This window comes from Arachis hypogaea, chromosome 20 (assembly GCF_003086295.3).
Source record: "Arachis hypogaea cultivar Tifrunner chromosome 20, arahy.Tifrunner.gnm2.J5K5, whole genome shotgun sequence".
Lineage (NCBI taxonomy): Eukaryota > Viridiplantae > Streptophyta > Magnoliopsida > Fabales > Fabaceae > Arachis > Arachis hypogaea.
Window position 1 is genome coordinate 119,871,625 of NC_092055.1, and position 15,580 is coordinate 119,887,204.

The following is a 15,580-nucleotide window of genomic DNA, read 5'->3' on the forward strand; positions in this document are numbered from 1 at the left end:
CTTTTAGCAAATCTTCAACAATTCAAAAGTTAACACAATGGATAATTTTGGATCAAGGTGAAAAAAAGAGTTGCGATAATGGTATAGTAGTAATTAATTGCGGTCGCAGTGAATAGAAGAAGAAAACAAAGAAAAAAATAAAACAAGGCAACATAATAGTGATGGTAACACAATAATAATTATACATGTATAAAATTGATAGGAGAAAAGAATAGTATGAAATGATGAGATGATATGATCAAAATAAAAATTAATAATTTAAAAGAATAATAAGATTAAAGATAATTAAATATGTTCAATATAAAATTGAAGAAATAATTTTTTTTATCTATTAAAATTATACATAAAAATAAAAAGTATTTTGAATATAAATTTTTAAATTTTTTCAAATTAAATAGAATTAAAAAAATTTAATAATATTTATAAATAACTAATCTGTAAATAATGTTAGTTGTTTTTTATCTTAATTTTATTACACATGATAACAATATAATTATTTTTTAATCTTACTTTTTTAAATTTAAATTTATTTATTTTATACATTTTACGTGTTAAATAACTTAAAATATTTAATTTTTCATCATTTATTTTTTAGTTATTGATATTGAATTTATAATTTTAAAAATAAAATAATTTCTTAAATTCAATAATAACCATGATTAGTGGTGGCAAGACACATTATGTGTGAGATGATAAATAGTATTAGATAGTGACTACTTACACAAAAATATTTTTATGTAAATATGATAAATTAGATATTAATATATCATATATATGTTCTGTCAAGTAATTAATAAAAATATTTAATAAATTTAAACTATTATCTCTGTAAAATAATATTATTTTTATGTGCGTGATTGTTGTAGTAGATACTAGATACTCCATGCAACATAGTACGTATGGGATCTCACAAGTCTAAGGGACAACGACAAATAAACACTGTGGGTAGCAAATTAAGGAGTTTGGTGAAATGAAGGACTTCCCGTAGTGGGTCACCCTCACCTCCTAATAAAGAAGCCACTCATACAGTCATACCAACCCATACCCACCACCACCACCTTGTCTTAACTCTTAACACCTCCCTCCCAATTAAATTTTCTTAGCTTCTAGTAGTAATACTCCATATTTTATTCATCGTCGTGGAATCAATAAATGTTACATCATCCATCTACCTTTTTATTTGACAAAAACTTTCCATGTGAAGAAGAAAAAGAGAATGACATAGGAAAATTCGTACATAGCGTGTATACCTGGCCTTTTCGATTCCATTCTCTAATTACAAGTTTACAACACTGTCACATGTATGTATGTGTGCGTAATTCTGTTTAAGAGACCACTAATTCAATTCGAATTTTAGATAGAATATTGAGAGAGAGAAATTTGTTTCTAATCACAGGAAATTAATTAAAGCAGCATGATTATTCATTCTCTTTGCAATGGAAAGTTTATTTTAATTTTTAACCAAACAGAACCTTTATGAACTTCTCCTAACAGCATTTATTATTATAAGTCACACCTCACCGAAGAAGAAAAAAGATTGTGTCAAGGAAGTCAAAACTGAAACGCAAGAGAACAAACTTCCAAACCAATAATTAAACCTAACCCCCGCACAATTCTTTGGTTCATTTCAACAAACACATACTATGCTCTCAATCCCATCATTCATGAGCATCGCCTCCCTGTACGAAATCTACCTCCGCCGCTGCTTCACGGCGGCAGGCCTCTTGTCTCAGTCAATCGCGGTGGACGACGAAACCACGATCCACTTCTGGGGCCCCACTACCAAATCCCCAAACAAGGCATGCCTTGTTCTCATACACGGGTTCGGCCCCATGGCCATATGGCAATGGCGGAAACAAGTGCAGTTCTTCGCGCCTCACTTCAACGTGTACGTGCCGGACCTGGTGTTCTTCGGAGGGTCCACGACGAGGAGCAGTGAGAGGAGCGAGAAGTTTCAGGCGGCGGCGGTGGTGAAGCTGGTGGAGAAAGTGGTGGTGGCGGATGAGGAGAGTAAGAAGAAGAAGGTGCACGTGATAGGCACGAGCTACGGGGGATTTGTGGCGTACCAAGTGGCAAGGATGATGGGGGTGGAGAGAGTGGGCAAAGTGGTAATTGCAAGCTCGGGAGTGAATATGAGGAAGAGGGATAACTTGGCGCTTTTGGAGAGGGCGGGACTTGAGAGAATTGAGGACCTCATGATGCCAGCTAAGCCTCAACATTTCCGAAAATTGATGGCTTTGTCTCTCTCTAGGCGTCTCCATTATCTACCTGATTTCTTCCTCGCTGACTTCATCAATGTAAGTTCACCCTTTACCCTTTTTCTTTTCATCAAAGCTTATTTGCACGGCTACACCTAAAGCTAAGGAATTTGTGAATTGATCGTTTACATTAGTAGCCATTCATCAAACTCTTTTGATAGTTACATAATGATTGAAAATTATTAGAATACTTTTACAATAAATTTTACAAGATATGTTCTTGTTAGCCGGCGAGATGAGTATTTAAGTATTGAGGAATGTTAGGATGAGTAACTTTTGTGTTTTGTAACCATTAATTGATTATTAATAATATTTTTAACAGTATAAGATTACATTTAATAGTAAAAAATCACTTACTTTTTTTTTTGATGGTTAAGTATTAGTCATAAAATACAAAAGTTGCTGACGTTTAAACTTTCTCTTTAAGTATTCCTTTTGAATATTTATACATTATTTATAGTATCCTAATTTTTATCTCATATTCAAATCTAAGGGTATATATATCTCTGTCCCATATCCATCTCACCTGGTTCATCTAATTGATTTCTAAGTTTTTTCTTTAAAAAATTAAAGCTTATAATATGAAGATAAACAAATTGAACATAACTAATCAATAAAATTAATTAAATAAATAAGTCACATATAGCATAATTAAATACAAAGATAATTTTAAATGGTTCACAACAATATATAACACATAAAAATACAAAGCAACTACTTTAATGAATGAAAATGCTAAAAATATTTTTTTATGATAATTTTTGTTTAAAAAATATAACTTATTTGTTTAGTTATACTTTAAATAAAAATAACACTTTTATAACAAATAAAAATTAAATCTTATAATTTATTATTTAATAATTAAAATAAAATATCTTTATATAATAATAATAATAAAATCTTTGTTAGAGTAGCCACCGCATACAAAAGCGATACACACATATAAAATGAGGCGAAACGGTAATTACTCTTACCTCTCTTATACCCAAACAGCACACACACATATAGGGCGGGTAATAGAGCGGAGCGACCATTAACTATACCCACCTCATACCCAAATAAAAAAAAAAGGAAAAACTACTAAGAAAAAAAAATAAATAAAAAACTAGCTTGTTCAGGATGTGACAAGATAGGTCGACTTAAGTCCGTTCGAATTGCCATTTCTACTTCTTGTAAAAAAGGTTTTGTTACACTAAGGCCATCTCCAGCAGGAACTCATCCCAGTTTCTATTTGTGGCCCACGTGTCATAAAAAGTAACTCCACATCAACTTTTACGTCATAAACAGTAAATAGGAACTTAAAACATCTTTCTCTTCTCCATTAGGAGGAACTAACTTTAGTCCATGTTGTGGTCCCACTTAATTAATTAATTAAAATACTTAAAATTAATGTAATTTAATTTTTTTTAATATTATTATTTAAATTTATAAATTTAAAAATAATTCACTATTAAAAGATATTAATATTAAATAAATTCATATATAACAATAATACACAACATAAAATTTGGGATAGAAGTAAACTTGGAAGAAGATGAAGAAGAGTAGAAGAAAGTGTGAGAATAGAAGTGTATGTAAGTGATATATATAAAGTATTAAAATATTAATTTATTAATAATAACGGTAACATAATAATGATTAGTTTCCAACTACTAATTTTGCAATGGCTAGTTTTATAACTACTAATTTTAATAATGTCGTTAACATTTTAAATTTTAAAAATAAAAATAACCAACTCAACCAAAAATTATTTTGTAAGGTGTAAAAATCAAATTTATTTTTTAATGTACGTAAAGTTAATTAATTATAATTTAATATAATAATATAAATAATATTTAATATTAATTATAATATAAATAATTAATATAAATTATTAATTAAATAAAAATTTAATTATTTAATCTAATTAATTATTAAAATTATTAATAAATTAATTATAATTTAATTATTTAATATAATTATTTATTATAATTATTAATAATTTAATTATTATTTAATTATTTAATATAATTATTTAATTATTTTAAATTTTATATAATTATTTATTTTTATAATAACTTGCCACTTGGCAAGTTATTATTGGTTTAGTTGAGGCTCTGTTCAGAGGGACTCTTCACATTGAATCCCGTGAAGGAACTCAGTTCTTCTCCCCCTCCAACGGTTCCTACTTGCTTTTGTCAGTAACAGGGCCTCAAAACTATGCCCATTGGAGTTGCTCTAATATCTCGACTTTTGAAGAATTGGACTTCATTCTTCTTATTTAAAAATGTGGTATATATTTTAATTTTTCTTAAAAAAGACAATGAATATCTATAAAAGATACTTTAATACTCCAATTAATTAGTATAATATTTTTTGACAAATGATTAGAAAAATAATTTTAAATATACTTATTTTCTTTCGTTTGTCATATGTTTTCTATAACTGACAATTTGACCGTTTATCTAAAATCATTATTGTCAACTAAAATATAAATGATCATAAGGAAATAAATTGTTGCCGAGTTATGGTATTTATTACAATTAGTTATAGCAAAAAATCTTTATAATATTTTTTTGACTAAAAACAAAAAACAAGATAACAAAGGAAAAAGAAAACACAACCAAATTAATTGGTCGAAGACATGTCTAATCTAATAAGTAATAAGATAGTGAAAATCACGCCATGTTTGAAGTCATTTCACATACTGTTTTTGGCCTGATGCTGCAATTTTGGCAATAAGAATTAATGTAATTGCAAATTTAATGTATGAATAAATAAAATAATGTTTTATACAAAAAAAAAAAAAATTGAAAGTGTATAAATATTCCTTCCTTCAATAACTTTACTAATGTAATAATTTATCAGAAACTGTACTCAGACAATAGAAAGGAGAAGATGGAGCTTCTAAAAGGAGTATCTCTGGGAAGGGAAGAAGCCTTGAACATTTCACCTCTCCAACAGGTATGCATAACCCTACTGGCTATAAGGAAAGTATTATTAAATAACATGGCTAACTTGGTCATATTTATTGGCGTATCAAACTCAGGAGGTTCTCATAGTATGGGGGGAACATGATCGTATATTTCCCGTGCAGATGGCCAGAGAACTCAGAGAGTATGCATCAAATTAATATTATATTATTTAAGTTGTTTACTTATTCCATCTTTTTCCCGGCCCCATGATTTATTCCCTATTATTCAAATTAAATCATAATCACATAAATACAAATTATTCTTGAATTACTTCTTATTACATTATTTTTAAAAAGGATTCAACTCAATCTGCTCTCATACAATATATCACTCATATTTTATATGAAGTCTAGTACTTAGGAACTGGGAAGTAACTAAGAACTAGCTGTATATTAATAAAGTAAAGCCATTATTATTGTTGTATGAGTTGTCGCCTTCTAATTTATTTAACTGTTATTACAGGGTAATTGGTAAGAAGGCAAGTTTGGAGGTTATCAAGGACGCATCCCATGTCCCTCAAATTGAAAAAGCAGCAGAATTCAACAACATTATCCTTAATTTCTTAAAGGGCTGTACTTGATAGATTATATGTGTAATTTTTATGATGGGTACTGCCGTACACATTAAGATCAGAGCATCATTCACCTTATTTTAACCTTCGTTTTTGGCGAGTAGTTATATATTCTTCTTATTTAATTAAGTTATTTAATCTTGAATTCATAATACAATTCACTCAGTTAAAATTTGCTTTCATTTTACTTGATTTAGTAACTCTTCTAAGAGTAATGTATCATTTTTGTATTCAACATTTTTGTCTTATTTAAGTTATTAATGTTTTAAAATCATTTCAATTTTATCCCACTGTCAATTTTGTTAACAGATTTCTAACGACAGGACAATATTGAGACGACTTTTAAACGTTATGGACTTAAATAGGACAATTTAAACGTTAGGGACAACTTTGGAACTTACCCCAAACATTAGGGACAAAAACGATACTTTACTCATATATATTTTATAGATTAAGAATTAATCTATAACGGGTATAAATTTTATTCAAAAGTTTATTATTGGTCAATAAATTACTACATGCAACAAGCAAAATTTAAATCTTATTACATACTTAAGCTAATAAATGAGTTAATTTTTCGATTAATTCAATTGTTGACTATCACATTGATTATCCTTGCATATTGTTTCTATAGAAAATGCATTAAAATTACACTTGTAATATATATAACTACAAAAAATAAGGGTTTAGCCATAGAAAAAAGCGTAGCTAAACTCCAAATTAAATTCGTGATGATGCTTTTGTCATGAGCATCTGCGGCTAAAGAGGGTGACTTTTTGTTAACCAAAAATTTTACACATTTTGGCATGTTCTGTTCCGGCAAAATGAAACGATGCACAATAAATTTTTTGTTTTTGCCATACTTTACTCGTGGCAAAAATGGAGTTGGCTGAATTTTTTAGCCATAATTTTTTCCGTGACCAATGTTGATGGGTTATTTAACAATAGTTTTTCTATGGCAAAATAAAAACATGTAAAAATAAGGTTCAGCTTTTGCCGCGCGCTTTATTTGTGGCAAACATAGGCAGGTTGGGTGTTTTTTTCATATTTTATCCATAAAAAATATTGATAGATTATTTAACAACACATCATTCTGTGGCTAATTGGACATTTTTTATTTTCTAAAAAAAATTAGGTATTAATTGCTAATTGAAATTTTTTTTCAAATTGTTTTTCTTCTATTCATATATATATATATATATATATATATATATATATACTATTTCAAAATATTGAACATTAAGAGATACTATTAAATAAACAATCATAATCAATAATAAACCACAATGTATAACAAACTAAATAACAATGGTCCAGAATATGCATTGTTCATATAAATATATGAAAAAAAAATTAAATCAACCAAGTTTGATAATTCTATATGATAACAAAATAAATTATCTCTAATAACATAGTTTAAATTAGATATATCTAAAGATTAAATTAACAAGCCATGAGGTACATTAAGACCGACTAAGTGTGTGGCACATCATCTGAGAAAATAGGTACTTCCTTACCATATTTTTGTAGTAGAAATGTGTGGAGAGTTGCCACTTGATCCTTAGCTTGTTGAACTTGCCTCTCTAAATCCGTGATATGCTGTTGCGATACACTGCAAGAACCTCCACAATTTGCAACTCCAAAGATACATTTTGACTTACCAAAACCACTAGGACATATAGCATTACTAAAACCACAGACTCACTTACCATTCTCAGGACCACAGACTTTTTCGATTGCATCAACTGGATGAGCCAATACTTTTGAAGGAACACCTTCAATGGCAGCACGCTCCTGATCTTGAGGCAAATGCTCTAATATTTGTTTCTACAAAAAAATTACTACAAGAAAAATGCTAAATACCGTCGAATTTACCGTAGGATGTTAGCAGCGGCTTTACCGACGGATTTGCCAATAAATTCATCAAGTAAAAAAGTTACCGTTGGATTAGATTTTTGGAAAGTAAATCTGCCAATAATATTTGGAGGGAAAATAAGAAAAATTGGCCCCGAGATTACTGTCGAATTTACCGCCGGATTTATCCGCCAGTAAAGGTCAATTAATGGAATGCTGCATTTTGGTCATACGCAATGCATTACCGTCAGATTTATCCGCTGATAAATCCGACGGTAAACCTGATCTAAATTCAAAATGCACGGCCCTCTCCCCTCACCTTCAAGAACACTCTTTTCTCTCCCCCATTCTCCTCTCTTTTCTCTCCCCCTGCAACTACCTCCGACAACCCCTCCAGTCATCCTCTGCTAGTGCTGTCCACCTCCATTCTCCTCCAAAGTCTGCGTCAAGTCGCTTGTATTGTGTTTCGTGTCCTTAAACAGAGTTGCTTCTTTTGTCTCCGCTACTGTTGGAAGAGTTGTCGCTGCTGCTCCCTCTATCGCCAGAGTTGTGTCTCTCCTCCGTCGTCTAGGTAGCTTACCCTCATCCCTCTCCCTATTCCATCTTCTTTTCATAAAAAACCCTAACCCCTTTTTTTCCTCTCTGACGGTGCATCCCCTTCCTCTCCTAGAGCTTGAAGCTTCGAGTTCCTCTATATGCCACTCTGCGAGCTCTATCGTTTCCTTGTCGTCATCTTCTGCCTCTCGTCTATCATCGCTATCAGCCTCTGTTAGTTGTTCTTCTTGTTGCTGATTTTTTTTGTTAATTTTTATGTTGTTGTTGCATAGATGTTCAATTGTTGTACTTATTAAATTTATTTGCTGTTGTTCATGGTTACTTTAATTTTTTTTGCTAATAATTATTCAGTTCTTGTAGTTATTGTTGTTATGATTCTTTTTGATTTGTTAGTGATTGTTGCTGTTGTTGTCATTGTTCTTGTTTATTTGTTAAATTTTTTGCTAATAATTGTTTAATTCTTGCTAATAAATCTTTTGCTAATTTTTTGTGAGGTGTTATTAAGTTTTTTGCTATGTAGTTATTGAATTTATTTGTCTATCTATTATTGTTCTTGCTACCTACTTATTGTTCTAGCTGTTATTTATTTGCATACTAATTGCTGCCTATTTATTAATCTTGTTTGGATATTTCTTTTATTATTTGACTTATGCGGACTTGGATGAGATTATATAACACTTTGGTTGATGTAGAATTTTTAATATGGATGATATTTTAAGGTTTATATTAGAATATAATTATGTTTTCTGTGTTTATTTATATTTTATATTTTATTTTATTATAATTCAGTTATTCCGATTGAACTACGGTTGAACCTTTGATCCAATGAATCAGTAGCTAGGTTGAATAATCATTCATTCTTATAATATGACGCTAATAAATTGTGTCAGCTAAAGTAATAAGATGTCGCTACGACATTTCTTGGAATTTTCTGATGGTGAGCTGATGAGGTCTGATGAGGTTTGATGAGGTCTGATGCAAAATCTTGCTAAAGTAATTGTTGTTTTAATGTTCAAATGAGTAATGCTTGCTTATTATGAAATGTAAAGGTATCTCTGATATAGATCACTAATTTAAGTCATATGCACTCATAATTACAATTTTGATTTTCCTAAGGTAGAATGAAAATGAATTAGCAATAATTTGCACACTTTATCATGAGTTAATAGTCATGTATGAAATGATTTTGAATGTTTGGTGCAATAAACATTGAACATATTCTTGTGTATCATTAGATTGTATAATATAATGTCTTGTTGATGTTTTTGACAACTTGTTGGAAATATTTCAATTTTTTTTTATAATCTTGGATTGCTAGTTATGATAATTTTTTTAATAGAATGTTTAGTAATAGGATAACATGACCGAGAAGTTGATGTAATATAATAATTTGGTATATACGAGTTATACTTCCTTTGTTGTAGACTTGTAGTTCATATGGTATAATTGATTTTGACATGTTCTTAGATTAGATGTTTGAATCTATGTTTTTAAATGTGAAATAAATCATTTATTCTTGGTTCATTGTAAATGTTAAGTAAATAATTGTTCTTTTGATTTATAATTTAATTTTGTTCAATTTTTGTAATTGAACTTGTTTGTGAAATTTTAACAAAAAGTTATAGACAAATTATTATAAAAATTATAAAATTTTAAATTTTGTTAGTTTGAAAATTATTAAATTTAAATATTTAAAATTATATATTAAATTTTCAAACAAATTTAAAAAAATTAAAATTTAAGTTTATCATCAGTTAAATCTGACGGTAGCAAGTCCATAATTTCGCAATTAAAATTTTATATCTGCTGCTAAATCCGCAAGTAATTGGCGGCAGACGAAAAAATCCACCGATAAACAATTATCGGCGAGGTTTATACCGTCGAATTTATTCTGCCGCTAAATTTGACAGTATCTAATGACTTTCTTGTAGTAAAATGTGTATTGCATTGGATTAGGGTATACACATGATTAATTTATTAAAAAAAATTGAGTAGCTTAACAAAAAAAATTCAAACACTTATTGCTAATCTGTCCTTTTCTACTTACATAACTCTCATCCTTCTTTAGCAAAGTTGATAAAAGAACCTCACTTCAATATACAAGCCTCCCTAATTTTTCTCCTAATACAATAAATAAAAGTCAAAAGGTAATCACAAATACGTACATTCTTGTTTTATGATAATAATAAAAGAGTACGTAACATAATATAAATAGAAAAAAGTATGTTAGCATCTGATTTGCTTTCCTAGCATTGTTTTTACTTCTACTGGTATGTAAAACTATAAGCTTTTCACGATTTTTGGCATTTTGAAAACATTATTTCTATGATTTTTTAAGTTTTTATCAGGAAACAAAATGTTACCAGATAAGAAAAGTTAGTATTCAGTAGGAAAATACATAAGCATAAAATAAGCAATTACCTTTGTTTTAGGATCCATATAGTGATTCATAATAGTTGTCCATTCAACAGGAGGTATGTCTGACGGATTTGCATCTAGAATTCACTACAAAAAGAAAAAAAGGTCTATAGTCACAGTAAAAAACTGTGACCATAGCTAATGAAAAAGGTGACCATAAGTCTATGGTCACGGTTTTTTATCTATGATCACGATTTCTATGGTCACGGTTATAGTGTTTTAATTCTTACGCTTTAGGCCACATTTTTTTACCATGCCCATAGGTTACTCTATGGTCACGCGTAAAAACCGTGACCATAGGTTGCTCTATGGTCAACCTTTTATAAAAACGTGACCATAGGTGTCTATGGTCACGGTTTTACCGTGACTATAGCTTGTCTATAGTCACCCCACTTTAAAACCGTGACCATAGCTTACTTTATGGTCACCCTTTTGTAAAATCATAACTTATCTATAGTCACCCCACTTTAAAACCGTGACCATAGCTTACTCCATGGTCACCCTTTTATAAAATTGTGACTATAGCTTATCTATGGTCACCCTATTTTAAAACTATGACCATAGCTTACTTTGTTTTATGAGATTTATTTTTTTAAAAGCATAATCATATTCCAAAATTATGATAATCACAAAATAAGTCTAAAAAAGACATTCAAAAAATATAAATCATAAAATTTACATTATAAGCTAGATATGTTTTTTGTCCAAACAACACAAATCAAAATATATTATATTATATCCATTACATGTAATACTGGCCGAGTAAAGTCTCTTAAAAAATATAGAAGACATCAAAATATTACATTTAGATGCACCAATAACTGTATTCTAATATGAGAAAGAGCACTCTCTGAGCCAACCCTGGTGGCCTCAATATGCAGCACCCCATTCTCATTCACGATCCCTCCAATAACAGTATCACTCTTTCTCTGTAAAACGCGCCTCTAATGAAATGAACTGGTGTGGAAAGAACCCATGTTTTGATCTCTCCTACAGTAAGTATATTGAAAATCTTTGAATGGCTACATATATAAATACAGAACATCAAAATAACTAACCTGAATGGCTAGCTTCTGTATCTACAGTAGTCATAATACCTAAAAACTTAGCAATCTCAACCAAATATGCAAATCATAAAAACTGAAATTCTGAAAGAAGACAACTAAAGAAACAAGGAAGACAAATTTTTTCAAAATAATAATTCAATAAAAACAGATGTGCTGCACATGACAGAAATGAAGTTGAGCAAGTCACAAGTAAATAACCACTAAATAATCAAATAAAAAAATGACTGTCACTAAATGTAGAAGTAAAGAGTTCCTGATCTTCATGAAATTAACACAAGGAAAATCATTAAAAGGATACTCAGAGAATACAGATGATAATTACAGGGTTCAAAGATGGTTGGCTTTGAACAAATGTTATAAGAAACCAATCAGCTTCAACTTCGACATATTGCAGATTTATTTTCCTCTGCTACTATATATATTTAACTAATATATTCAAATCATAAAGTAATCACAAAGGTAACTTGGATAATGATTATCTAGTAGCCATTTCAGAAATTTTGAGTAATGATTGAATAAATGCATAGACAGAAAAAACCATGAAGACCTTACCCCAATTTCTTCTAACAAGGAAGAAAACCAAAACCTAGAATTAAAGAAATAGAAATAGTAACAATTAGCAAATACAAAACAAGATATTCCAGGACATTTAGATTTTAGTTTTTAGCTTCTTCAATTCCTCCCCTTGACGCTTAAGGAATAAAAACATGACAATAAATGATCAATATACAATATAAAAGGCATATTTGAAAATGTATTCAGACGCATTAACCTAAATGTAATACCTGATATAATATTGACCATGCTTTGTCTGCTCTTTCTTGGAGTAAGCACCATTCCATAGCCATATCATATTCAATGTTGTTGGGCTGTAAGCAATGTGAAGTAGATACAGCATTTTTCTGCATAAGAAAATCCAGATAGCTTATTCAATGAATACTACTGCTTCTCATGTAATTCACCAAATTCCTTCTCATCTAATTATATATATATGTTGGTAGAAAAATATGAAGCCAATAAAACCTTCTAATTGAAACTAGTAAAATATAGTAGCTAATTTCATATAACTGCTTGGTTTTCATGCATTTGGTGGGTTAGTTTCTTCCACTGTCATAATATAATAACATATAATGTTGTTGTATACAACAAGAAACATATAACTGATCATTTAGATTGCCTAACTAAAGAGAAATTAAGGCTCTAAATCCATCCGTTGAAACACAAAAAAAAAATTGTCACAAGTTCAAATAACAAAAACTCAAAAATATTGTCACAAGTCACAACCTCCATTCTTTTCTTACCATGATATATATTGTCATCAACATTATATTTCCTTCAAATGGGTTCGTTATTATTTTCCTATTACTATTTCTCTACACACATTGCATTTATCTTGTTTCTACTTTGCTTGGGTAGGTTCTCTCATCCCTTTCCTTTCTACTTGATCTTATATATGCATCAAATAAAATTGTGAACGATGAGTTCCATAATTAGGCAAGTTTGATTCTAAATAAGAACGTATTTTTTTTCAATTTCTACCAAAAAGTGAGAACAAATTAAAGCTATTGCATATTTATTAGATTCTAAATTTCATAATTAAGCAGTTGCAACTAATAACAGGAAAGAGAACACAAGATTACAACTTAAAAAATAGTTTGAAAAACAGTTTCTTTATTTATTTTTTTTAAACATTCTTCAACAAAATCATTCAATTCAAATATTAACAAAATCAGCAAGGCAGAATAAGGTAGTATTAACAAAATTCCTAAACCCAGCAAGATAGTAAATCAAAAATAAATTGAACAAGCAGAATTGTTCTATCTTTAAAGAATCATTCAATTCAACTATTAGCAAAATCCTGAAACCCAGCAAGGCAGCAACTCATAAATAAATTGAACAAGCAGAAATAAATTGGACCAGTAGCAGAAGAGGGATCAGGATGCTATTGCTCGGTGAGGAGAGGCTGCTCGGTGATGGCTGCTACAACGAAACTTCAGAATGCAAATACTCTAAAATCAAAATCAAGAACAAATTAAAATGAAGAACAATTAAAAAATTCATAATAGCAGTGAACCAAGAACGTTGAGCAAGAACGCAACAGAACGACAACTCCAGATAGCTCCTACAATGGTGCAATATCTCAGAGACGGCTACTCTAACAGTAGCGTGCAGCTCACCGATGAGCTCCTTCGACGACGATGGTCGTGGCTCCGGTGACGAGCCTCTCTCTCTCTCTCTCTCTCTCTCTCTCTCTCTCTCTCTCTCTCTCTCTCTCTCTCTCTCTCTCTCTCTCACAACCCAGATACATTTGAACAGCACAACCCTCAGCTTGCCAAAGTGGTCTAACTCTATCATATCTACCACTTTACCATGGTATGTGTTGTCACTTACCACTATAACAGGGTTCCTGCCATTTAAAACACTATTAATTAGTAATAGCAAACATAAACACACCACTATTTTGTGTTTTAAGTACTTCATCTTTTTTCATTGTGTGAAATTTGAATCCATGAACGTTATACTCCTCAAATCTCTTTACAACATCATTAGGTCATTCTGTAAGGGACTTGATTTCAAGAGTGATATCTAGATCATCATTTTGTGCGACCTACATGTTTTGAATATATTAAGATTCCGAAATGCGATCCCAAATTTGATAATGGAACAAATAAGTTTAACTAACTATAAATAACTCACATAATTCCCAAACCACTCATAGAAGTTTTCATGGATGTAGTCTTCAACGAGCTTTGTTGCATTTTTTCTACCATGGTATGTTCTGACAATCTCACATCTACACTTTCTAGTAAATTAGAATATGGTTATGCAATTTTTTATAAAGAAATTGAAGTTTAAGTTACAACTCACTGGCAAAACTTGTCCACTAATGAACAATTTGTCAACACATAACGATGGGCTTGCAATTTCTCATTTAGGGTTAACAAACAATTGTTGTGCACTCCACGAGAGGATCCCAAGGCTAGAAAAAATTTAACTAACATGGAAGAGCAACTACTAGGAGTGTTGTGATTTTTTTTATCATCGTTGTGCCTTAGCCGGTTGAAGCTTGTCTCAATATCATCGTTCTCTAAATATCTAGAGCAAAAAGTTAGACATTCTTCTATACAGCCTTCATTTATACAGCATTCGGGTGTAGCCTTATTACGGACATAAAATTTTAAATGTCCTAGGGCCCTAATAATAAGAACAAAAAATTCATGAGCTAACAAAAAAAGAAAAACATAACAAATGGATTGAATTAAAGTTTTCTACAGAATACAAATCACGTAAATAGTTTCAAAGATTTACCTTCCAACAGGATACATCCATCTGTACTGCGCTAGACCAGCAAACATTGTTTCCTCTACGAGATAAATAACTAGGTGAACCATAATAGTGAAAAATGATGGAAAGAATATCATTTTCATGTGACAGAGCGTTAAAACAATCCGTTATTGTAGTCTATCTAAATTCTCAAGGGATAAGGATTTGCCTGAGACTTCTCCGAAATAGTTGCATAGCTCAATAAGCACATATATAACCTCCTTAAACAGGGATCTTCTAAGAGTGATCGGAAAAATGTATTCCATAAGAATATGTGAATCATAGCTCATTAGACCAAACACCTCTCTTTTTTAATATCGACACATCAAGAAATATTTGAGAGTAACCATCTGGGAAAGACAGACTCTTCAAAACACCAAGAAAAATATCCTTGTCAACATTTGTCATTCTGAAGCACGAGGCATGATACTTGGAGGAATTAGGATATGGATGGAGTTGTTCTTTGTTTTCCATCAACTACAAGTCCTTACGAGCTTGCAAGTTATTTTAGCCCTTTGTTTGTCATCAAGCAGTAAAAAGTATATTATCACAAATATTTTTCTCTATGTGTATCATGTC

General features: G+C 30.4%; 1 protein-coding gene and 1 long non-coding RNA gene across 2 annotated transcripts; one reads left to right on the forward strand and one right to left on the reverse strand.

Annotated features, from left to right (window-relative positions):
- Nucleotides 1-1,153: 1,153 nt before the first annotated feature.
- Nucleotides 1,154-5,965, forward strand: LOC112784700 (uncharacterized). The gene is made up of 4 exons (XM_025827997.3): nt 1,154-2,297; nt 5,106-5,201; nt 5,287-5,354; nt 5,675-5,965. Exons 1-4 carry the CDS (start codon nt 1,644-1,646, stop codon nt 5,790-5,792), a joined length of 936 nt encoding a protein of 311 aa, XP_025683782.1. The 5' UTR covers nt 1,154-1,643; the 3' UTR covers nt 5,793-5,965.
- Nucleotides 5,966-11,267: 5,302 nt separating this feature from the next.
- LOC112786789 (uncharacterized) lies at nt 11,268-14,192 on the reverse strand. The gene is made up of 4 exons (XR_003194326.3): nt 13,777-14,192; nt 13,595-13,686; nt 12,463-12,579; nt 11,268-11,600 (listed from the first exon to the last, which is right to left on the reverse strand). It is a non-coding gene; the product is annotated as an uncharacterized lncRNA (long non-coding RNA).
- Between the last annotated feature and the right edge of the window lie 1,388 nt (nt 14,193-15,580).

Excerpts from the sequence above, each read along its gene's own strand:
- LOC112784700 (XM_025827997.3), top strand. The coding sequence starts at position 1,644 with ATGCTCTCAATCCCATCATTCATGAGCATCGCCTCCCTGTACGAAATC. Across the intron at positions 2,298-5,105 it reads TCCTCGCTGACTTCATCAAT|AAACTGTACTCAGACAATAG; the intron begins GTAAGTTCACCC and ends ATAATTTATCAG. Across the intron at positions 5,355-5,674 it reads ATGGCCAGAGAACTCAGAGA|GGTAATTGGTAAGAAGGCAA; the intron begins GTATGCATCAAA and ends CTGTTATTACAG.